Raw genomic sequence first — 24,075 nt, forward strand, 5'->3', positions numbered from 1 at the left:
ATGTCCTCTGAACTAGCTTCCTACGCTAGTGAACATATTTACTATAGGAAGACTTACCATATTCTTGCCTGTTTCTTTTATGTTCTGAAGTGTTTGAGTAAATGCATTCTGCTTTATGAAAATTATGATAGTCTGAGTTGTCAGCTGGGAAGTTTGTCATTTTTATAGTCTCTGTTTAATAGCTTCTTGACCTGGCTGTGACTTTTGTAGGACAGGGCTAGGATAGGCAGTGTACTGAAAGAAACAATGTTGGTGATTGAGTTAGTGTTTGCTGTTTTCTATTGCGAAATTCTTCCTGTATTTTGTGGTGCTCAAAAGGAGTGTGGGAGGTTGCTCTGCTGGAGGGACAAACGCAGGAAGCTGAGGCTGTGACGGCGTGTGATTGTAAAAGTCCCATTTCCCTTTTGCAGAAGTGCTGGTCTCAGTATTTTGAATAAATTGGACCTTAAATAATTATATTCTGCCTACTCTAGTTTTTCTACACATGTGTGAATTTTCCTTGCCTGTCTCTAATGGCTCATCTGTGCTAGTGCATATATTCTGTTCTCTAGCAACAGAGCACAAGTCTGTTAAAGAGTTTGCACCAAGGTGAAAAATGCATCATAAAGGAGAGGCATTAGTTTGTAAATGTAACTACATATATGCCTGTGTGGTGTTCTGGAAGTCCTATTCTGATAATTGTCCCTGGTTCTAGCTACACCTCTGAGAGTCTCTTGAGCTGTCTTTAGTGGAGTGTATGCGGGAATGTCACTTTGACCAAATCAGAAAGTCCCCTTCCTCCCCTCTCCCCCTTCTTTAAACAGGGATTTTCTGTGTTTTCAGCCTAACTCTGGTAGTTCAGGTGTTCGCTACTAGCAGTTCTGTCCTCAGCTGTGACCTTCGTCGTTGAATCCAGTGTACTTCAAACCTGCTTTTCTCTTCCTGTTTTTCCCTTGGTTTGCAATACAACTGTTGTCTGGCCAAATAGAGTACAAGGATCTATTGAGGAAGCTGCTTTTTCAGTAAAACTGAAGGCTTGACAGGAAGGGGTTTGACTCAGACAAAATCTTGTGGGTGATTTTGCAAAGCAAACATGCTACATCTCTTGGAAGACAAGTTTTGCTTTCAGACAGGCTATCAGAAAGCATTTGCAAGGGCTTTTTGGCCTTTAGAATTCCACAAAGAATGAGAAGTCGCTTTAAATACTTATTTATAAGGTTTGTGGGGGGAAGGGGGGATGTTTATTGTAGTAAGGATGGGGGAACTTGCTTGGTTATTTTGCTCCTTTAGTGCTTGTAGTAGAGGAAAAAGTAGGAAGTGTGATCCACAGAAAATGGCCGATGCATGTATGCGTTTGTTATCCCCTACCCTTGCTTTGCATTTTAAATGGAAGGAAGAAAATCTAACTTTAGTATGAAGAAGGCTGTGTAAATCTATTCTTAACCTGTGTAAAGAATAGATGAGTTTCTTCATTAATAATTTCCTATCCTTTTCTGTTCAGCTAGACAACAATGGCTGGTGAAGACTGTGTAAGAAAACGCCAGTCTGGCTCTGCTACAACCTACAGGACTTCCGAGAATGAAGAAATGCAGAGGAGACCTGAGGGCGAGAGGTCATTTCAAAATGCAAGCAATGGTGAGATCTCCCCCCCCCCCCCCATTCAGGGTTAATTCCGTCTCTGACACCTGATGTCCTCTAAGGTGTCCTTCCCAGCTCATGGCTCTTGCCCCTTCATGCTGTCATTTCAGTTAGTCTGCTCTTAGACTGGTTCCCAAGGTGGAGCTCCCTGTGTACCAATGGCATTTCTTCAGCAGATTCAGGCTGACTGGAGTGCTGTCCTGCAGAGCTCTGCCTCAGGGGCTATGGGCTGCAGTGTTTGCAGGGATCTGGGGTAAAATGGTTAACTATCACAGCAGAAATATGTGGTGAGGAAGAAAGGCTTTAATGCTATAACCGGTGTAAATGCATCTTGACAACGTTTTTTTTTTGAATCCTGGTGTATTTAAACACTACTTCAGGGACTTCTTATTTCCACACAGGCTTTTTGTATGTGCCTTCCTGAAGGCTTTGAACAAAATGGTCTTAAATATATCAGACCAAGCTGCTGTGTGCATGACGACAGACTGATGGAGGTAGGCTGCCACAAAGAATAGTCCTAATAACACCTACCTGGTCTTAGCCTTGGCTGCCAGACAAGGTGTGATACAACAACAAACAATTTAATTTGTATTAGTCTAATATTATGGCTGCATCGGAGGTAATATGGCTTTAGTTGGTTTTGTGGGATGGTTGCTGCCCTATGTTTTCTGTTCCTTGATTTGCAGGGGAATTGTATGGGAGTTTAGGTTTTGTCTGTGGACTCCATGGACACTGATAGTCTTGGACTTGAGTTATGCTGTACCCTGCAGGAGGAGTCATATTTGTTCTCACAAAAAATATGTTGGAGGGAAAACTATTGCACAAACCACTTGTAGAGTGAGATTTGAAGGTTTTGGTGATGCCAACATTTTATGCCAGTCAATGTGACTGTTCCGATGATGCTGTTTTCAGAAACTTATAGGGAGTTAGTGACTATCGAAAAAGGAATTATTATGAGACTAGAAGCAGGCTTCTACTTTATCTATGGAAACACCTTAACTTAAACATAGATTTGAGTTCTTGCTGGCTTGTGGATGAAGATTAAATACAGCTGTAATAATCATTTTCAATCCCTCTGAAATGTGACAATGTCACTGTAGGTAAGATAGGGTGGGTTCAGAGCAAGTAAGTGTTCTGGGGCAGATCTCTTGAATGTGTGCTGAGCTTTCATCCATAGATGTATGCCTGGTGGGTTTTGCTGTAATATTAGAGCTCTTGATGCTTGTTTTGCATAGCTAAGTTGCACAGGTGTGTTAGAGCCATAATCCTGCAGTTAGATCTGTTTAGGCAGACTCCTGCCTTTTTGTGAAATGCTGGCAAGTTACCATGTCCCTTTTCTTATTTCGCTCTCTCTGAGGCTTAAGTTGGCAAAAAGATTTGTAGCATTGTGAGCAGGCTGGCGCTGGGGTTGGAGCTAAAACATCTGTCTAAATATTCATTTTTGGATATCATTCTAAACCGACACATTACATCTGAGCCTGTCTGGGGCTAAATGCAAAGCTGTACATTTTAACACAGTCCAAACTGCAGTAAAGGACAGGAAGGAAAGCTGAGAAGAATCCTGTTTAGTTGAGACTTGGAGTCTCTGCCTTTCAGGGTTGCTGCCAAATCAGCAGAAATGTCACAAAGACTCAATAGTGGTACCGGTTTCTGCAGGTGCTCCACTCGGCACAGTGATAAGAAGCAGTATGAGCGCCACAGCAGGTAGGAGACAGGAGTCAGTCTCTGATGCCTGACCATATCATTGAACATGAGGAAGATGCATCCCTTTGGCCAGAAATTCCTCGGTATGGTGGGGTTAGGTCAGCAGCTCTGGCACAAGTTGTTAAGGTTTCCAAAGCGGAGGAAAGTGTTCACATGTCCTGAATATGTGGCCTCTTAATGTTGTACAGTATGTTTACAGAGTTTATGCTATTAATCAGTAAGGCTTTCTGTGAAAGAACAACTCAGGTGGAAGAATTTCTCAGGAGAATGGTTTCTTTTGTGCTAGCCATTCACTTGTGAACAGCTTTTCCTCAGGCCTTAGTCTTGATATATACAAAGGCAGTTTGAGGCTAATGGTTTGATATGTCTGGCAACATTCTATTTACACTGTGGCATCTTAATACTGGATGCTGTGCAGAATTTTAAACGAGATGCATGTTTATTGCAGTCGAGGGATTCCAGCCAGGTTAGAGACCATAATGACTAACTTGTATGCAAGTAGCAACTTTGTGGCAATTCTTCCTGCAGAAAAGCTAAACCACTAATGTGATTTCTCACCCATGAATCTGAATCTTGTGATTAATGCACAGAATCTGCTTTTAAACTTGAGTTTGTGTCGGGGCCAAGTGATTTGCTTCCAGAAGTGTGTGAATTCCTTGCAGAGACCTCTAGGCCAATTGCCCCTTTTCTGTTAAAACTGAAATGCATTGACTGACCTGAACTTGTTTGGAAGTATAATTTGGAAGCATAATTAGAATCCATATATTGGCTTTAGATGAAAGTTCCTAGTTCTTCCATTTGTATAGCATGGTGGGTTTTTTCTTGCTCCATCAGTGTTGCTGGAAATGGTCTCATTGCTTGCCAGGTTCTACGACTGAACAGTTTGTATTCACGTCCTTCCACATTTATACTAAGGTGGAAATGTTCATAGCTTTGAGATTGCCAGAAGGATTCTGCTGTCTTTGATGTGTTTGTGTCTTGTAATGATTCAGCCTGTAATTTTGCTTCCAGAGTAGCTGAACTTTAGTCTCATTACCTCCTTTTTTCCCCATTGAATTGGCTCCAGTGTCATATTTAAATATCTGACTTGGTACTGGCATAGAGTCAACAAGTGATCTAGGCAGCAATAATCCCCTGTTGAGAGCCAGGCATCCTTAATAAGAGTATTTCTTTCTGTTTTCAGTTGAAAATACGTGAATGAATCTGAAACTGCTCTGCTTAATGAGGTATTGATCATAATGCATTACTGGTGGGAGAGAAGTCTTACCTGGAATGGCTGCAGTAGAAACTAGCTGGAAAGATCTTGAAAGGTTAGAGAAGACATAGCTCTTGCACATGCATCTGAGAGCTTCTAGAATGCTTTGACCCCTCAAAATAGGAAACTGACGGTTGTAGAGTCTGCCCTTATTTCCCTAGAAATCGGAAAAGGATTGCAAGTCTGGTGACTGGTCTGCAAACAAACTTTGTGGGATATCTTTGTTTGCTAAAGTAAGCCTGTTTAGTAAAGTTGGTCTTGAAAAAGAGTTGTTATCCTCTAAGGAAGAGGTTGCTATTGACCATGCTTGGTGTGAAAGCTCACGAAGCTGCATGAATGGTGTGTGCCTACTGATGAGTGTAGGAGGAAGGTGCTCTGAAGCAGGGATTAATTCAGAAAGCTTCTTTGCTGTTTGCCATCTGACCTGCAGCAACAAGTGTGAGTTGTACAGGCCTCTACTTAAGGATTAATGAATTTGGGATTAAGCTGTTTGAATTGAGTTTCTTGGATGTATTTCAGGGAAATGGATCAAACATAGAGCTGTAAGATTAAGTGGATTCTGGTAAATCTAGACTCTTTCCTGGTTTGCAACCCGTGGGTTTGGTGAAAGCTGAGAAGTTCCATTTAAAAACCTGGGGACATGCTGGCTCTTCATAAACTGGAGAATGCTGGTGTTTCCTTCTGCTAGGGAAGAGTCTTTTGGGGTCCTCTGTTCCTGCAGGCTTGAATCTCGAACTGAACTCCTTGCCAGACTGCAACACGGTGACATAGATCGTATGGCCTTTGTGTTCTTTAAGCAGATCAGCTGAGCTATGGAGTCAGTCTAGTCATAACTTGCTTCCGTCTGCTGAGTGGCCAAATAAATTAGCATAACTCAGGATAAGGGTTACTAGCATCAAATTATTAACATGTGTTGTATTGCAGTGGACGTGGAAAGCTTCTCTCTTTGCAGTAGACTTGTGCTATGGTGGCTTTAACATAGCTGTCCTTCAGATAACACCCCCAGTGGTTAGGGGAGCCTTGGAATCCAGGTATCAGACAGTAACAGGAACTCCTGTCTGTATTGCTGTAAGCTCTTTAGTGGTAAGTTGCCCAATCAAGAAAGATTAAGGATAGTATTTTTAAATCCTTCTATGGTAGGGCAATGCTGGGTACAAAAGTATCAGTTTGTAGCTGGGACTTTACAACGAGATCCTGAAACTAAAATCTTGATAGCATTAGGGGAAAATCCTTCTGAACTGTGAGTGATTCTGTCAGGCCCAGTCTTGTCTGGTGTGACAGGTTGCCCAATCCTCCTGGGAAACAGCTTTCTTGAAGTACATGTGGCAATAAACTGTAGTTTGTTCTTCATGTGCCTTTATTAGTTTTTCTGCAGAGTGGCATTTTGTCATGAATGCTCTGCAGTGATTTAGACAGCAGCAGTCTCCCTGGATTGTTCTAACTGCTTGGTGACAAACATACTGCCACAGGTTGGACCGGGAATGGCTCAGTGCTGAACTACTGGCAGCTCCTGTGGCTGCTGAAGTCATTACAAGCTGAAACCATGATGCTGCATAAAAGACCTGCCTCTATTCAGATGACTTATTCCTATTTGTGCCCTTGGCTGTAGTTTCAGACTTAGTGGTTAAGCAGAATTTCTGACTGCTTTCTAACAGGGTTTGTTTTGCAGAGCTTGTTCAGTAGAGTGCTGGATAGAGCCTCATGGAAACTTTTTGCTGGATCCTGAGCTGCAGCACTAACATCATATGAATGGGGTGGTTCTGTAGTCATCCTAATGTCACTTGTCCATAGCACTTACAAGAATAGATTGAAAAAGGGGAAATGAGACTCTTTGGAAAAGGTTGTGTGTAAAATCTTTTGTGAAACTACATTTCTTAAGTTTTTAACAAAAAGAACCTTGCTCAATTTTCAGGTGATCTTTTTTTAGCCTGGCTTCCTATGGCAACAAAGCTTGCTTACAGATTGCTCATTTGTTCTTCTGACTTTTGGGCCTGCTTTGAATTTGAGGGATGCAGAGGTGTCAAAGATCTCGCAAGAATCAGTTTCTACAAGCCTGAGAAGTCGTCAGCTAGATAAAGTTCTTATCGGTGCCCCTTCTGATGGGAAGGGAGCACAATTCCCTTTAAACTGAAACTTTTCTCTGTGCAGCAGAATGCTCTCAAAGCAAATCCTGCTTCAGTCTCCTGTGGAATTTGCTACTATTTCATAATAATCTTCAAAGGAGACTTATGAGTTTTAAGTTACTTGCTGTTCTCTTAAGACATATCCCACATTGCTTTAAATGCTAAGATGTAGTTGCTTGTCCTGTGCAAGCTGGAGTCTGATTTTTGTAATGATGCTGCAAACCCGAAGTGATGCAGAGGGAGCCAGTTTTCATTTCCTTTGACAAAGGAAAACAAAGATTGATATTTCTATTAGTGCACAATTCCTGTTAGACTCAAAACCACGTGATGGTTCTCTTCTCAAATGTTCTTTGAGGTCATAAGTGGTAGCTTGCACAATAGAAGATGAATGACTCGGAAAGAGGATGAATTACAGCTTCTGTATTTCCTCTCTGGTGACTTGGGGTGAGTTTATTGGGCAGCGCTAGGCAGCAGAATGACGACTTCAGGGTGGTTTTCCTCTTTTTTAGGAGACTTTTTTTAATCCTGGATAAGAGGCAACTGAGTTTACAAGTTTTTTTACTTGGTTTGTCACATGAGTTCCCTAAAGATATTCAGATCTTGATTTAAAGCCTTTTTAAACCTTGGTATGTTTCTAGCCTGTGTAGTCTGTGCACAGACATTAGTGGGTGGGTGGAGTGACAGAAGGAACGCTGTGCATGATTTAGCAATTACAACATGAGCATGTCAGACCTCCTTTCCTGCGCAATCATTAGAGGTATATTGGGTATCTGTAAAACTGTCCATGTTTTAAGACTTTAAGTCAAGAATGTTTTATTTCCAACCTGGAAACCGCTCCTGGGTAGTTGTAGCAACTAAGACTTCAAATGCAAGTTGTGGCAGGAAATACATGGTCAAAGCTATAGCTCTTTGTAGCTTGGCTTACGAAGGAAGTAGTGCAATCCCCAAAGTCTCATGTGTCCTGTCGTCTTTGGCATTGTTGAACAGCTTCAAGCAAACTTGATAGGGTCTTGAAGATTGGCACCTGGGTGGAAGAGAAAGATGTAAGTTCCTACCTTTTTGCAGAAGAGGTGAGGTGTGCTCTGAATTCAACAGCTCTGTCTGTGTTGCTGGTTAGCAGATAAGCACAAGGTGGTTATAATGAGGGGGTATTAACATGATTCTGAAGTGGGGGACTAGAGCTGTTGACAGATACAGGACAGTTCTGCTCATGGAAAAGCTTGGTGTTGGTGAGGAGGGGGGGGGATCATCATTTTGATTCCAGCAAAGTGCACAAGCTGAGTGGGAGAAAGGACTCTCTAACAGCCTCTTACGCTTCTGAATCATTTTCCCTGAACTGCTTTCATTCAGCAAGTATAACAGTGTGATAAATGCTGAGGTAATTTTTTGTTGTGGAGGTGAGAGATGCTTAGCAACCAGGAATAATTCTTGTCTTTTTTTTTGTGGAAATTGATCTTTGTATGCAGCCAAAAAATGCATGGTATTAGTAATTCTTGTGTTTATTGCTGCATTACAAGGTTGCTAAGTAATGGGTTGTTACCACTGGTCCACTCTACAGCTTGAGGTTGCATAGCAGTTTTTATAGACAAAAACTGATGTTACTGCTTGATATGGTGGGGGGGGGCAGCAGACTAATGCTGTCAGAGTCCTGGGTTTTGTGATAACAGAGCATGACTTGATTAATGTCTCCTGTTTCACTAAACTCTTAGGGTATTAGAATTGGAGTCCGCTGCAGCAGGTCCATCTATACCTTCTATAATTGGCAGCTTATATGAGTCCCTTCAGACTAGTTTGCATCACAGAAGCACTTGCTTCTATTTGGAATAGCAGTGTACAGTGTGTTTGCATAGCCTGTGCACATACAAGCAGGGCAGGAACAATGAGGCTGCATTATGAACTATGATACTGTTATGTGTCTTTGTTTTCTGGTCACACAGCAGCACAACAGTGACACTTCTACCTAAACTGCAGATCCGGTAATTCAGGCTTTACTGAAAGGTTATTACAGAAATTCAGTTTATGTGGCCTCTTTTCTAAACATGGCAATGTTATGTTAGGAACTGAATATAGAAGTGGCAATACTAACTGTGAGTTACTATATAAGGTACTGTGGTGGCTACAACTGCCAAAGGACACACAAAAGTCAAGGTTTGCTGGTAGAGGTAGTATCTATTCACACTAACCAGTATTTTAGGTGGTGGGTATTGTCGTTAGTCTTGTTTTTCCTTCGTATGCCAGATCCTCTGTGTTAAGTAATTCTTCTGTTTGTTCTTGTTATTGGTGATCTAAAAAACCAGGTGGTTTATGAACAGCATGCAACTGCTGAAGACAAACCTGGTCTTAAAATGCCACTTGTCTGAAATGGCAGTTTGATTTGTGTATGCTGTTCCTCTTGATGTGATACAGGCATGTCAGATGTGTATAGTTCTTTATGCAAAAGACAGGTGGATTTTGAGGTTTTAAATATCAGTTGAAGATACTGGTAATGACAAAAGTCCGATGATGTTCATGACATAAGCAAACAGCATCAGGTCTAATTAAGTGATAAAGCATATTGAGGAATACAGTCGGACCAAAGTCTAGTATGTCTGGATGAAAGGAGTAGGAGTAGTCAGGTTTCAGTACAGGCTAATATTCCAACTCACTGTTCTGCCTGTCTTCAGAGCTGATAACTTACTCTGTACAGATAGTCATGGCTTGACCACCTTGTCTATTGGCATCGCAGAGACCTCCAGACAACCTAATCTTATGTCTAGTTCACTGTGCATAAGATAAAGCCCCGATAAAAGATCAGCACACTTGCATATGACCTTCTGGAGGTTGTTCTAGTTGCTGTTTCAAGGTTGAACACGTTTAGAGACCTCGAAGATTTGCAGAGTTGCTGGTGGAAAAGAAAGCTTTAAAAGTCCAACATATTATCAGCTGTTCCCTGCGTTACAATGCTGTGATCCTAAATGGTTGTCTAAAATATTTGCTTATAGTTTATGAGCTTCCTGCAGCTTAGTTGTGAACTTACTGGAACCTTACTAGAAGTCAAAAGCATTTATGAAAAAATTGGTGACTGAGCTACCACATGCTGCCTCTTGTGTTTTCAGTCGTGCAGGTCCTATCACTGAAAATGCAACTGTTAAATATTTGCTTTCCTTCCTTAGGCCGAGTTGATGTCGACCATGTGATAACAAGGAAAATGCAGCTAATAGCAGAAGCTGAGGTAAATATACTCTAATGGATGTTGATGGAGAGAAGGGGGATAATTGGCCGTGGATGTCTTTTCAGAGAGTCACTAGTCCTGGAACACAAACCCTTGTTTTTAGGGACAGCTTGGGAACAGTGATTTTTATACCACCCACTCTTTATCCCCTCCATCTTAATTTTTCTCACTTTGCACAAAAGATGTGGTATTATCCAGATGCAGTTCTGTCTTACTTGACCCCAAAAGGTTAAACTCCAAAGATATAAGAATGAACTTTGAGGCCTGTAATAAAATTGAACTTCCCTCGCTACTTGCTTCTGGCAATGTGATTGTAGGCTAAGCCTGCTCCCTTTGACAGCTTGCATATTTAATGTTTAAAGTGCTCTGTGTCCTGCCATCTGCTGAATAAAAGGCAGCATGCAGCCTGTATCCCACAGCTTCTGTTCTTCTAGCTATTGAGAAGACCTTCCTGAGTTTGGACCCACTCTTTGTCACTGAGTAACACCTGCATTTTCCTTCCTCAAGGAAAACAGGACTGGGTATTTCTAATATATTTTGAGTCTGTGAGCTGCCATTGTCCTAGCTGAGATGAGAAGGTGTTTTGTGCACCTTTCCAAACTGTTCTGGGAAAGATTGCTTATGCTCAAAGTACATGAAGTTAGCTAACAAGGAACCACACCCTCCATGCTAACTATTGTTTCTTAGTGCACATGTTTTTTCAGGGCAAACTGTCCTGCAGTCTTGCTTCATTTACTGCAGAGATTTCAATGGTAAAGATGAAGTCATCTAATTGTCCCAGTCTTGTATGCAAGTTAGGGAATGAATGCTTATAAGGCAGAAGGAAAATGACCTGTACCTTTGAGATATTTTTCTGTAATACAGTCTTTTTTTCTCCCCTCTTCACAGGTAGTGAGTGTGTGATTTACAACAGAAATAACTAAAGAGTTAATAAAATGTAACTATAATTAAAATATAGTAAAATATAACTGAAGAGTGAGTAAAATACTGGAGAACTCCTGCAACTTTTCCTTTAGCAGTAAGCTGCAGGGATATTTGGCTTGACTTCTGATCAGTTTATAGCCAGCTTCTGCTTTTTGTGGCATAGCATTCTTTTCATACTTGCCTCTTTCTGTTTTTGTAGTGTCCAATTTATCTTTAAAATTGAATTGTGACAGCTGAGTAGATTTGTCCAATTCTTTGTCTGCAAGACTTTAAGCATACTTCAGGAAGCTCTTGGTTAAGTGCTCTGAACTGGAGAAGGGTACAACAAGGCTGCTATTGTGAAGGCTGGTGGGAGGTGCATTATCTCTTACGCTTCTCTTCTCTGACTAAGTGGAATGCTCTTGGCTTATTAAGCACTAACAGTTACACTGGCAATTGCTCAAATGACAGCCTTTTGATAGGCAACAGTGATAGATACTGATATATGTTGTACGGTGTTACAGCTGATGTAGGGTTTGTGCTCTGGTTTTATCAGACTTAATCTAATGACAGCTTAAGTCCTGCTTCTCCTGCCTGGAGGGTTGTACTAGGAAGAGGCAAGACCTGATTTAAGGTAACGGTTTGTCCGTTAAACTCTAATTGACAGTTCATTTGGCTGAAAACAGGGCTTCCAGCCAGGAGAGAGACTGTAAGAAAAAAAGCTGGTTTGGTAGGAATGGATAGTGCTTCTTTTGGTGTAGAAATTTGAGTGCTCCAAGAGGAGCAGGAATTTCAACATGGCTTTTTTTGGTAGGGATACGTGTGTGCATGTTGTAAATTTGGATTGTGCCAGAGAGCCCTGGTGTGTTTTGTTACAAGCTGTAGTTCTAAAGTACTCAACTTCTTTCTTCTGTTTTATAAAGGAACAAAGCTACATCATCTCTGCAGGGGAAAAAACCCTCTCTACCCCTTGGAAAGCAATTTTTGAGGGTAATCAGCTACTAAGAGCTGCTGTTTCATTAAGTACTGGTAAAGCTTGTTTATTCTACACTGGCAGCTGCCAAATAGGGGAAAAATGTTTTTAAGTTAAATATTAAGGGAAAAATGTTTTTAAGTTAAATATTAATCTGTTCCTTCTCCTACTGCAGCTTCTGTTTTAAGAGATGTCTCTGGATCTGACAGCTGTGGAACAGGAAAAACAGTTCTGATACATGTTGACTTCAAGGTTTTCTGGTTTTATGTAGCCTCATTTCAGATTGTTATATATCTTGCTGTAGAGTTAAACTTGTTGCTCACTTGGCTGTTGTCACATATTAGACAGTAGCACTTTGTAAGAATGCAGCATATGTTTTAGTTTAAAAGCTCTTGTGTCACAAGAGGTGGTGTTAGTGTAGTGTTTCAAGTCTACCAGCTAAAAATCAGTCTGAGCATGTCTGGAAAATGAGGGCTGTATCACTGATGACTAGTGTCAATCAGTGAAAACAAGACTCTTTAAAACACAGTTGTGGAAAGATCTCTGTGAGAGCCAGGTCAGTGCTGTAGCTTAGAGCTAAAAGCTCCTGTTTTCAGTTGTCTGGCTTTTCCTTTCCTTGTTTTGCTAGGCTTCATTCCTGTTCCTCCTTAGCGCAAAAAAAAAAAAAAAAAAAAAAAAAAAAAAAAGCTGCTTCAGCTTTCTCTAGCATAAAAGTTAGGCAGTGAACCGTAAACACCTATTGACAAGAGAGCCATGTGTCACAAATGGTCCTTCCAGAATGCATCACTTCTACACATTGCTGCCCACCTCTTTCTTTCCCCTGTTAAAAATGGGTTTCTCACTTTTGTTCCTTATCAGCCTTCAAGATTAGAAAACAGTAGCAGTAAAAAAAAAAAAAAAAAATCTCAAAGGTGATCAGGGAAACAATACATGTTTTGAGCAGCTGATTAGCAGGAAGACTAGATCAAATAATATGTAGTTACCATAAAAAGACCTGGTCCTTGAATCTGGACAGAAACTGGGAAAATCCCAGGCCAAAGGATGGCCAGACAAATGTCACCAATAGACATTTGCTTGAAAACAAAACATAGCATGCCACTGGGTTTGTAGTCATTTCTTGAGACTTAACCATCTCCTGTGCTGAAGATGACTGCCTAGCAGAGCATTCTGGAAAGGCTTATGGTTCAGGACCTCAAGGGTTACCTTTCAGTCATGCTTCATCACCAGGCTCAAGTACTGGGAAGACAAATCTGTGGATGCTCAAAAGTCCTATAAATCACTGCATCTTCTGAAGTGATGCAGATCTTGGGATCTTCAGGTTCCCGAAGTTCTTAAAGATGTAAAGTGAATGCATGGGTGTTTTTCTTCAGGGAATTCATGTTACCTGCTTTGCTAGTCAGAAGGGTAGTACTTGCTCTGAGATTTGCACACGGGCATCTGTTTTGATATAAAGAATAAGAAAACTTGTACTGTAGCAAAGAGCACTTTCTACAGAAACCACTACCTTAGAGTGGTAAAATGTTCAAAACGCATCTTGTTTTAAAAACTCTACCTGGGGTGTGGGAGAAGTTCTCCAAGCCTTTGTGCTCTGAGACTAAATAGTAGATGCTACCATTTTTCCCCAGTAACACTAGATTGGCCTCTGTGTAAATCTTGTTTGTACTGGGTTTTATGCTAATGGTATGACTGGTTAAGAATGGGAAGTGTTTTCTGGGGCTCACTTACTAAGCTGAGCTAAACTTTTTTTGGCACCATAAAATACATGCAATACCTGCGCCTCCAGGTGTTTATGTGAAGGCCAGAATGTTTACTTTCCTCCTCTGTGTTGCATGTGATAGAGAAGATAAACATTATTCAAAGTCCTCTGGCCTGAGGTGTGTGAACAGGCCAGGATAAGGCCCTGATCTTATCCAAGTTGGCTCTAACTGTTGGCAGGTTGAATGGGAGCATTCTGGTGATGCCTTGCCCTGTCCTCCTCTGGCATAAATCCCTTATGGATGTACTGGAGGTTTAAACAACCTGTTCTATTTCCACTCTATCAGCAATTGAAGCCAGCTTTCATGAAGGAGGTGGACAGTCATTTCACAGAATTTGTGAACAGTTTGGTGGCAAAATCAGCGCTCCTGGATTCTTCATCTTCCCTCTTTCCGGCTCCTTGCTCGGAGAAGGACCTACCCAAAGCCAAGTAAGTCAGTTTTAGGTTCGTCCTATAACAAGGTTACATGTCCTGGCAGCTTTATTTCCTATTTTTTTGTCTTGAATATTTGCTTTTCCTGTTTGCAGGATTGTGAGAGCCCCTCCAGAACATGGCAAGATCTTTACTGCCAGGAGATCCCTCTTGGAGTGAGTAGCTTAACTTCATTTTCTTTCTGTGGAAAAGCTAACAAAAAATACCCTTGTTAGCAAAGTAGCCTTATTTCTTTTTTCCTTTCTCCCTTTTTTTTGTCCAAACCCTAGTGGACTAATTTCTGTTTAATCTTTTGTTTCTTCTAGCACGTTTCTACTACAACTTGCAGGGTTTTCCTAATGAAAACCTTAATTACAGTCCTCTCGGTACCACTGAGATAATGGCTAATTATCCTTTATCTGTGGATAAAGTGAGGAAGTGGCAGGCATGGAGACTGACTTGTGAATTGTGCACTAACTTTTGGTCTCTTGAATTGGGATGGCAGTGATATCTTTGTACCTTACTGCGAAATGCTTGGAAAGCTAACATACTGGAGGTGTCATGTACTATGTCAGTGGCCTGATAGCATTTGAATCTCTCCTTTAGTGAACTGTTTGAAGTGAGTCACATCAGGACAATCTACCACATGTTCATCGCTCTTCTCATTGTCTTCATCCTCAGCACGCTTTTAGTAGACTTCATTGATGAAGGAAGGTAAGAGAGCTTTTGGAAAAGCAAGGGATAGGACTGGTAAGTGTGGGCTTCCAAAGAAGCAGAGGTACATGAAACTGCAGAGTGGTGAAGGAAGTAGGGGGAAATGCTTTCCCGGGATGCTCATGGGGGTGAATTGACATGCTTAAAACACATGCTGAAGTGCCCCGTGCGGCAAAGTGGTAGTTTCAAATGAGATAGCTAAGCATTTGCAAAATCCTGCACATTTGTATTCCCTGAGTGCTGTGGCCAGTGCAGTTGAGTCATGTGCTTAACTTAGGTCATCACAAGACTGACATAAGGGAGGGGTCTTCATTGAACATGGATGTCTTTAGTTCAACCAGTGCCACTAGGGAAACAGCAGCTTTCAACTGTCTGTTTTGGCTTGGAGGACTATGTTTAGAAAAACACTTAAATACTTTAGCAGTCCTTTCTCTGTTTAGAAGTAACAGTTCTCCAGAACTGTGCTTGTGCTTAAATAAAAATAGAGCCCTGTTTTTCCTAGGGAAAACCTCAAGGATATTGTGCTCTGCAGGTAGCCAGTTCTGAACAATATTGTGAAAGACTGTTTTCCTTGTGCTTGTTTGTTACTTTAAAGAGTGTCTTTTTGGCAAGCTGTATCTGCTGTACACAAGTTGGATTACACGTTTATCTTGCTGATTATCTTCAGCATATAAAACTATAGTTGTCTTGATTATAACTGTCCCTTTTGTCTGGATATTAAAACTGGCTTGTGCAGTACCAAATATTGCTTAGCTCATTGCAACTTAATAGTAGTACGGGCATTGGAGGAAAATAGGCATTTACCTCTAAAATCAACTAATAGGGATGGGTTCTTTGCAGTTACTGAAGGGGAAAAAAAAAAAGCTGCTGTGTTCTCAGCTAGATCTGAAAACTTCAATCCAGTTTGTAATTGAGCCTCTACATGGGAACAAATAAATTATGTTGCTGTACTTGGTTCTACCTGTTCCTCCAAGCTTGGGTCAGGAGAGCTGCTTATACATAAGAGTAAGCTCTGGTGACTTTGGTAGCCCTAAAAAGAATTAAATATCTAGTCCTTTTATGAAACAAAGTATCCGGTGCACACCACTTGGACGTATTTGGACTGACCATCTAATGACCCTAAGCCTTTTGGGTGACTTCTAAACTGAATCCATGTGGAAAGCCTGCAGTTCTCACAACACAGGATTACAGTAGGTTTGAGTGCAAGATGATTAAGTGCCCTGTCCCTAAGGGATTGGGGGGAAGCCTCTTTAGGTGTTCAAATTCAAAATCTTTGAGCCAGTTGATGATGTCCTACAAGTGTTCCCCAGAAGCTTTTTTGGACTCTGATTCAGCAGTGGATTGTTTAGTCACATGCCACTTCTTAGCAGGGCTAAGCTTGAGCACACTCTTAAAGCACATGTTGGTCTTAATGTGCTTAAGCCCTGTGGGATTTGAAGGTAAGCTGTGCTTGACAACACTGATGACTTGAGTCCTTCATCTTCTATCTTCTGATGTACTTCTTAATGGTCACTTAAAGCTGCAACAGACAGCCCTCTGCTTCTGAGCTAAAACTGCCACAATGGCTTCTCGCTGAACTGCCAAAAAACTATGATCTGGGAACTTGGCCTTCTTTGGCCATTAAGTTGAGTAGAAGCGTGTCTTAATGAAACAATGGACACTGAGTTTTGTCTTTTTCTGTGTGCTTTCTAGGCTGGTCCTGGGATTTGATCTCTTGGTGTTTGTTTTTGGAAAGTTTCCTGTTGTTTTCTGTACTTGGCTGTGCATGTTCTCTGCCACAGTCATCGTTCCGTACAGCCTCTTCTTCCAGTGGGCCCAGGGCTACTGCAGTTCCTCCCATCGTGTAATCCGTTCTCTCTTCTATGGGATGCTGTTGACGCTCTTCCAGACAGTTGGCCTTGGGCTTGGACCAACCTATGTTGCTGTATCGTATGCTCTGCCTCCAGCTTCCCGGTTTATTGTAATACTGGAACAGGTAGGTCTCTACCTGGTATCTTTGGATACACCAAAGTTTGCTTTCAAATGGAAAGCATATTTTTCCTATTCATTAAATTAAGTCAGGGCTCTAGATGGAGTTAAGCCTTGAGGTGAAGACACAGACTTCTGTGAGGCAGGTCTAATGAGAGAGTAAATAGTAAACTTTGTTTTGGCCTGGAAACCACTCTTGTTTTTACCCTGTGTTGAAGGACTTTCTTGTTTTTGGAACATACTTCAAGGTTGAAGTTGTATTTATTTCTAGCTGTCTTGTGGATGCTAAATGCTTAAAAACAAGCTTAAACTATGGCACAAGGGGTTCTTAAAGGAAGCTGTAACATTCCTCTAAAACAAAAATAAGCAAAAACATGTAGTCAGCAAGTGGTTTCTGTTTTCTCTCCTCTTCCCAAGAAGCAGCAGTCTGTCTATAAGACAGAACTTTACTGAGTGGAGCTTCCTTCTTTTGGAGGGTGGGAGAGAGTTCATGTGGAAGACCTGTCAGACCACCAGGTTAAGACAAAGATGGCCAGAGATGAAAGTGCAGGCTTGAGGACAGTCCTTCTTTTGGTTCTTCAGTTTTAAAACAAACCTCACATAGCTGCTACAGACTTTATATGTGGCACCACCTTATTCTAACCTAGTGGTAACTGGAATACATCCAGCCTCAAGGACTCAGTTTCAGGGCTTCAAAACATGCTGGGCTATTGAAATAGATTGATGTTTTTGTTTCAGTTTTAGGTTAACATTAATGATTTCTTGGCCTGATTTGGTTTCTTTGCATTGGCTGCAGTCCAATGAGTGTAAATGAAATGTTTGGCTTTCCTGAGTCATGACTCTTACTGTACTTCTCTCCTGGTACTGTTTTAATACATGTCAACTAAACAGGCTTGTGGGCAGGGGAATCAGCCCTTTCCTTTTATAAGGGGTAAACTGTCAATATGCCAGGATGTTGAAGGGGTTACCCTAAAACTCCGTCTCAATCTCTCAATCTTACAGGTTCGTCTTGTTATGAAGGCTCACTCATTCGTCCGAGAGAATGTTCCCCGGGTCTTGTCCTCTGTGAAGGAGAAGTCCAGTAAGTAACTTGCTAAGCTTTTTCTGACAGTTGGATGCAAACAGCTCTTGCATTCCCTCCACTGCCTTGAGCTGGCCATGTGAATAGGAGAAAAGTAATGTTTGAATAGGTGACTTTGGGGAGCTGGAGAGGCTCTAGGCTGGCATTCTGCATCATGAATTTCAGCCCAAATCTTTTGACTTTGTGTTAGGCAATGAAATGGATTCTGTTGAGGTCTAAGCTATCAATCTTAAGTCTTGCTTCAACAGTACTCCCCTTCCCTGCTCTTGTCAGCAGAAAGCGTAGAGGCTGCCTTCCCACCACACCCTTCAGTGCCCTAGTTGAAATGACAACAGTTCTAGAAGCGCAGAAACTCTTTCAGCAAGGCATGTCAGAGTTGAACATGAACCCACATGTTGATATGGGCTTTAGAGCTTCATCTTCCCTGGGTGAGGAGAAAATGTGATGTTAAGGTGTTAGCACAGCACTGCCTGTCAGTAACCCTGCCTTTTAAACTGTGTTTCATAAGAGTAATTCCATCAGGTAAGTTTAGCTTGCTCTGTTTTCTTTAGATATCCCACACTTCTCATTCCAGACTGATCTTTTTGAAGTGAGATGGGTTGTAGGCTGTGAAAGGGTACTGGGGAGACTGGACCTTCAGTGCACAGATCTAGTATTGCAGTTTTTTCTTTTTTCCCCCCTTCTTCCAGGCCCTGTACCTGTTCCCCGAATTACTCAATACCTGTACTTCCTCTTTGCTCCCACCCTCATCTATAGAGACAACTATCCCAGGTAATGTGAACAACATGAATAGAACATTAAAGTAGTCTAAAAACTGAAGCCAGTATTAAGCATCTCTGGATGTGATCTATTCCATTTATGACTTGGAGCTTTCAGAGAGATATGGTTAAGTTGGTAACTTGGCAAGGGCAAGACAAGTCTCTGTGCAGAACTTGGTCATGCAGACTCACTGCGCTGCTAATAGTGTTCTGACTTTAGAGTTCTGGTTTTATCTCTTTGGGAAGTGCAGCTGAAGTGAAACAAATGGAGAACTAGCTATTGAATAGCTGGAGTGATACAGAAGTCTTGCAGAAGGGTTACATGTTGAGTTTCATGTGGTACTAGTGAGCAGCCTCATCTCTTGAGTTTGAGGAGGTAGGCTGACTCAGTTAAAACCAGGTGCTCTCAAACAATTCTGTTGCACTTTGACAATGTCAAGCCGTCAGCCCTTCATGTCACTATTGGGCGGATCACCACCTCCTACATAATTGCATAATGCTGCTCTCAAGATACTTTCCCATTTATGGAATTGTCCTAGTTGTCTTGCTGTAGTTGAGAGCAAGGAACAAGCAATTTGGCTAGATGTCTTGTAAGATGTCAACAGATTAAGAACCTCTGAATTCTTAAAACAGATTCTTTAGGGCAGTGAAACCAGTAACTGAAGGGAGGTTTTTGTTGCTCTGAGATTATATTTAGATGTGACATTGTGCATCCTTTTCCTAGGAATCCCACAATAAGATGGGGATATGTAGCTACCAAGTTTGCACAGGTGAGTAATGCAGTTGCCTGACTAATGCATTTTCAGAAATTGTCCAAACTGTGTTGCTAAACAGTTATGCCTTTGGCACTAAATTGCTTTTTACTTGGTGTGGGCTTACTAGAAAAAATACCTTTTTGTTATAAAAATAGATGGTCATCTTGCTGCATTAATGGATGTGTCAACAAAACCACTGTGCTTAACTGAGCCTTTACAGTAACTTTCTTAAGCAGACTGCATTCCATACAAACAAACTTTTGGGGGAAGGGGAGGGGGGAGCAATGTCCATGCTCTGACCATCTTTACACTGTTGTACTGCATTGGCACAACTAACTGTCTGCAGATGTTCAGACCAATTCTGAAATCATGAAATTGAGTTTTTCGTTCTTATTTGAGCTTAAGTCTGACCTGATCTTCTCTTCAGAATCAAAAGAGAACCTGTCTGTACATGAGCTTCAATAGCTTCTTGCAGATGTGCTTCCAAATAATGACTTTGTTTGAAAAGGGATCACCTTTGAGGGGATGATCAAAGCCTTTGCTTTCACACAATATATACCTGTTTAAAAAAAGAAAAAATCCCCAAAGCATGAAAAGGCCTTTGGCCACTTGCCCTTTGCCAAAAGGGGATGACAGAGCGCACAGGTGGCTTACAAGCAATCAGATCACTTAAAGCAGTGGCCTGCATTTTGACTTCCGCTTCTGGAGGATCAGTTCATGAGCCAAATAAGCTCTGAGCTGTTTGGCCTGTTAACATCTCTTCTGGGATAAAACAAAGGTAAGCTTTAATATTAAATAGAAGTACAGTAAATTTTCGGTTGCTTCTGTTCTTGTCTCAGACCTAGATCACAAGGTACCTTCCACACTTACGTTGGCATTGACATAAGTCTTCTGCATCGTAACTTACAGGTGAATAGGACCAAGAGGAACTTAAAACTGCTGTAGTTGACTTTGCTTTTGGCTGTCAACATGCCGTAGAGATGGTTGCAGTTTACTTTCTGCCCAGACCCTTATGGAAGCTTATTAGTAGCAGTGTAAAATAAAGTACTCTGGCTTGTGCTGGCAGCTGCTGCTTCTCTCCTCCTGGGGCTGTAGTGTGATGTTAGCTGTGTATTTCTCTTATGGAGCCAAGCTCTCTTGTTCCAGGTGCTTGGTTCGCTTTTTTACGCCTACTACATCTTTGTGAGACTCTGCATTCCTCAGTTTCGCAACAGTAGTCAAGAAACGTTTAATCTTCGAGGGCTGGTCCTCTGCATCTTCAATTCCATTCTGCCAGGTAAGGCCTGGATTTGTGGGTGACTGCAACTGTGGAAGAGGTGGAAGGGAGAGGAAGCGCTTGATATAAGACACATTAATGACAACAGCACTCCTTGTCCCTTCAGAGGTAGAAGAGGAATCCTTCATGAGGGAAGCAGCAGGCAAAGCTCAGCAAAAGAGGTGTTGTGGGGAGGCTTTGGTGTTGTGGTGCTAAACTTCAGAATGAGCAGCACAAAATGAAAGGCTGGGTTTGAATTTAACCCTTTTCGTAGCCAAGTTCTAGGCTCTGGGGCAGCCTTGCTGTTGCCCTCTGAGGTAAGGGTGACCCTGTGTGGTGAGAAAGTGAATACATTCACATTTTTGTACAGGTAGCATAAACTTCATCTATTTCAGTATGTTTAAGAACGGTCTTGACTGTTACATGTTCCTGGTTATGCCTGAGCAAAAACACTACAAAATCTGACTCTTCCATGTTTCCAGGTGTACTGATTCTCTTCCTGGTTTTCTTTGCGTTTCTTCACTGCTGGCTTAATGCATTTGCTGAGATGCTGCGCTTTGCAGATAGGATGTTCTACAAGGTAAGACTCGCAAGCTATAGATTGTTATTAGTCTTCCATCCAGTGTCAGCTTTTCCTTCTCTTGACTCAAATGGAAAGGTTAAGAGAAGCTTTATAAAGCTTCTAGAATTCCTTTCCCTAATGAAATGGAAAGAGAAGGAAACTGCAGATAGTTTTACCAAATGGAGCATCCACAGGGTTTGCTTGTTTTATATTGTTAGGGTTTAATTTTTTTGCTCTTCTACAGAAGAGAACTGACCTATTTAGTGGTCTGAATTTTTCTAAGATAATGTGGCCTGTACATGGACAGAATCAGCCACCAGACCTGTTTAATAGCTCCATTAGCCCTCTCTTCTTTTATTATATCAGCTACTGCAGTTTGAGATAAAACTATACTTAGTACAGAGTAAAATGTTGGAAGTGCAGTGGAACACACTGTTTCATGGTGCAACTTGTTATATTGGTTTGGTGTTACTCTGATCAGTGTCTTGGCATGCCCAAAATGGACCTGTAGAATGTATTGTGCTTGTTTGGATTTATTCTTCATTCAATGCTTTCAGGACTGGTGGAACTCCACTTCCTATGCAAACTACTACCGAACCTGGAATGTGGTAGTACATGACTGGCTTTATTACTATGCCTACAGAGACTTCCTTTGGGTGAGTAACAAGCAAATCTATGCCTCATTTTTTTTTTCCCCCAAACAATAAGGCATTTCTTTCCTTCTCACAACCCCAGCTTGTTTGGAAATAGGGGAGGTGGGAGGGGGATTTGTAAGCAGAGAGTTAACAAAATATGAGTGAGAAATTTGTAGCCATTGTCCTCCGTGTCTTGGGATGGCTGTGAGCTGATGGTGTTCTGCTGTGGCTTATACCTAACAAAGTAGATCTAACCTACTGCCTTTTGTGTCTCTGGTTTAAAAAAAAAAAAAAGAAAAAAGTGCTGCTGTCACAGTGAGATTGTTTCTAGAAACCTTTTTGGTACTAAGGAGTATCCAAACCATTGTTTTTTCAGCAGTAAGGAAAAGCAATTCCTTTAGTGGTGTTTAAACTTGCAATTTCTTATCTCTCAGGCTTTGCTAGCAAACTTCGCTAGCTGGATAGGTTTGGAGTGAGGCATCTCAAAGATGCCTTAGGCAGGGGAAGGCTGTATAAGCACAAACATGGCAAAGTTTGTAGGTCTTGTGACAAGTGAAGAAGGGCTTGTATGTCTGAAATCTTGTCTGTTCTCCAGCTACTACAATGGTAATATCTTATAAGCCTTGCCTTACGGTGATCTAAAGTTGTGGGCTACCACCGTGTGGTGTTCAAGGTTAAGTAAAGGTTATTTAAACATTTGACTATTGGGCAAGACAGTACACTTGTCAAAAAGCAGCATCGCTGTCTGTTGATAAGTCCATGGCTGATTCAGCTATGCTGATGTGGGTAGCTCTCTTAGAGTATCTGTTGTTCAGTTTAAAGTCCTCTGTGTGTGTGTAAAATGGAGGTCTGAAACCTAGTTTTTATTTGAAGTGTGACAGTTGACTCAACAGTCTCAACTCCTGTTCCTCTCTTCTGATGAGCTATGATAGATATTTCGTAAGTGGACTCAAGGCGAGTGCTCACACAGTAGAGCAGAAAGATGTCCGAAGATAAATGCTTAAAATCTAAGGTGTGTTGAAAGCATATAGCGTTTCATGTATCTTGGTTGGAGCAGGCCTTTCTTAGCTCAGGTAAATGACTTTGTGTTGAAATGAGCAAACTAAAAGCACAGCAAAATAGCTTATAATCCTTGGTTGTCATCTTCTGTCTTCCAGTTTTTTGGTAAGAAGTTCAAAGCAGCAGCTATGCTGTCTGTCTTCACTGTCTCAGCTGCTGTGCACGAATATGTCCTGAGTGTCTGCTTTGGCTACTTCTATCCAGTTCTCTTTTGCCTCTTTGCGTGCTTTGGAGGTAAGTCCCTGAGAAAGAGTATATGAATGTGTTGTAGATTTTGGGGGTTGGGTGATGAGTGTGGTTCTCAAATATGTTTTGCTCTTCTGATAGCATGTAGAAGACAGCTGGTCCCATTAGGTTACCTGCTCTTGACTCATGGGACTGCTTCTTGTCCAGGAGCTTGCAAATGCAGGTCCAGACTTTCTGAATGAGTTTATGCAGCCAAGTAGCTCAGTACATACAGACTGGGTTTGCAAGCTTGGGAATTAGGGAGACAAGGCATGGATGGGGAGAAGGAGAAAGCTATATATGATATGCTGCTGTTCATGTGATGTACATATTTTAATAGCACTACTTCCTCTTTGCTAAGCCTTAGTTGAATTGCTACATGTCAGCAGGTTGGAAATCTTCCTTCTTAAATTCAGTGTGAGAAAAACTATTACTTAACTATTATAGCAAGGAGAAGAGCCCATTATTTACAAATTAGGGCTCTTAGCATTTTATTTTGGGTTCTGAGCTAGAATGAGTTAGGCTAGAACTCTAGGACACCTCTGCCAGCATACCTTGGTCCTCTGCCTAGCCCAAACAATACTGATTCCAAGCAGAGACAGGGCTCTGCCAGCTTTTTGGGAGACAGCAGCATTCTGATTCTTGGTAGCATCAGATCAACTCATAGGATTTGCTGTACTGCCAGATATAATCGGGTTTGTGTGCTGTACTGACCTTTTGGGACAGCCTGGCGTTGCTCAAGCCAGAGATGTAATGTTGAGGGGAACAGGGGAGACCTGGAAGAATAGGTGGGTCTTTGGTTCTTTAATCTTCAGGGTTTTTTCTGAATGTTGCCTTTTATTTCACCTCTTTCCAGGGGTCTTCAACTTCATCCTCAATGACCGTCGGAAAGGGCCCATCTGGAATGTGATCATGTGGACGTCCCTTTTCCTGGGCCAAGGTGTCATCATTTGCCTCTATAGCCAGGAGTGGTATGCCCGCCAGTACTGCCCTCTGGAAAATGTGAGTGACTGACCTTTCCTATGGGATAACTGACTGTGCAAGTAGCTTGTCCTTTGCCATGGGGACAGGGCAGGAGTTAAATGGCATGAGCCTTTCTGACAGTGTACT

At 41.6% G+C, this 24,075-nt stretch overlaps 1 protein-coding gene across 5 annotated transcripts in view; it reads left to right on the forward strand.

Moving 5' to 3' along the window:
• SOAT1 (sterol O-acyltransferase 1) overlaps positions 1–24,075 on the forward strand; it is a 45,792-nt gene that overhangs the window by 17,270 nt on the left and 4,447 nt on the right. For 4 of the 5 annotated variants that reach the window (XM_026101007.2, XM_026101009.2, XM_064515631.1 and 1 more), the window contains 14 exons: positions 1,481–1,614; positions 9,852–9,910; positions 13,829–13,971; positions 14,070–14,129; positions 14,560–14,667; positions 16,360–16,642; positions 17,638–17,716; positions 18,406–18,487; positions 19,199–19,244; positions 20,376–20,505; positions 20,967–21,064; positions 21,604–21,702; positions 22,839–22,974; positions 23,822–23,967. In XM_026101007.2, coding sequence (XP_025956792.1) covers positions 1,491–1,614; positions 9,852–9,910; positions 13,829–13,971; positions 14,070–14,129; positions 14,560–14,667; positions 16,360–16,642; positions 17,638–17,716; positions 18,406–18,487; positions 19,199–19,244; positions 20,376–20,505; positions 20,967–21,064; positions 21,604–21,702; positions 22,839–22,974; positions 23,822–23,967 — 1,593 coding nt within the window. In that variant the 5' untranslated portion in view covers positions 1,481–1,490. The remainder of the gene's footprint in view (positions 1–1,480; positions 1,615–9,851; positions 9,911–13,828; positions 13,972–14,069; positions 14,130–14,559; positions 14,668–16,359; positions 16,643–17,637; positions 17,717–18,405; positions 18,488–19,198; positions 19,245–20,375; positions 20,506–20,966; positions 21,065–21,603; positions 21,703–22,838; positions 22,975–23,821; positions 23,968–24,075) is intronic. The other variant, XM_064515632.1, reaches the window with a different exon arrangement.

This window comes from Dromaius novaehollandiae, chromosome 8 (genome assembly GCF_036370855.1).
Source record: "Dromaius novaehollandiae isolate bDroNov1 chromosome 8, bDroNov1.hap1, whole genome shotgun sequence".
Classification (NCBI taxonomy): domain Eukaryota; kingdom Metazoa; phylum Chordata; class Aves; order Casuariiformes; family Dromaiidae; genus Dromaius; species Dromaius novaehollandiae.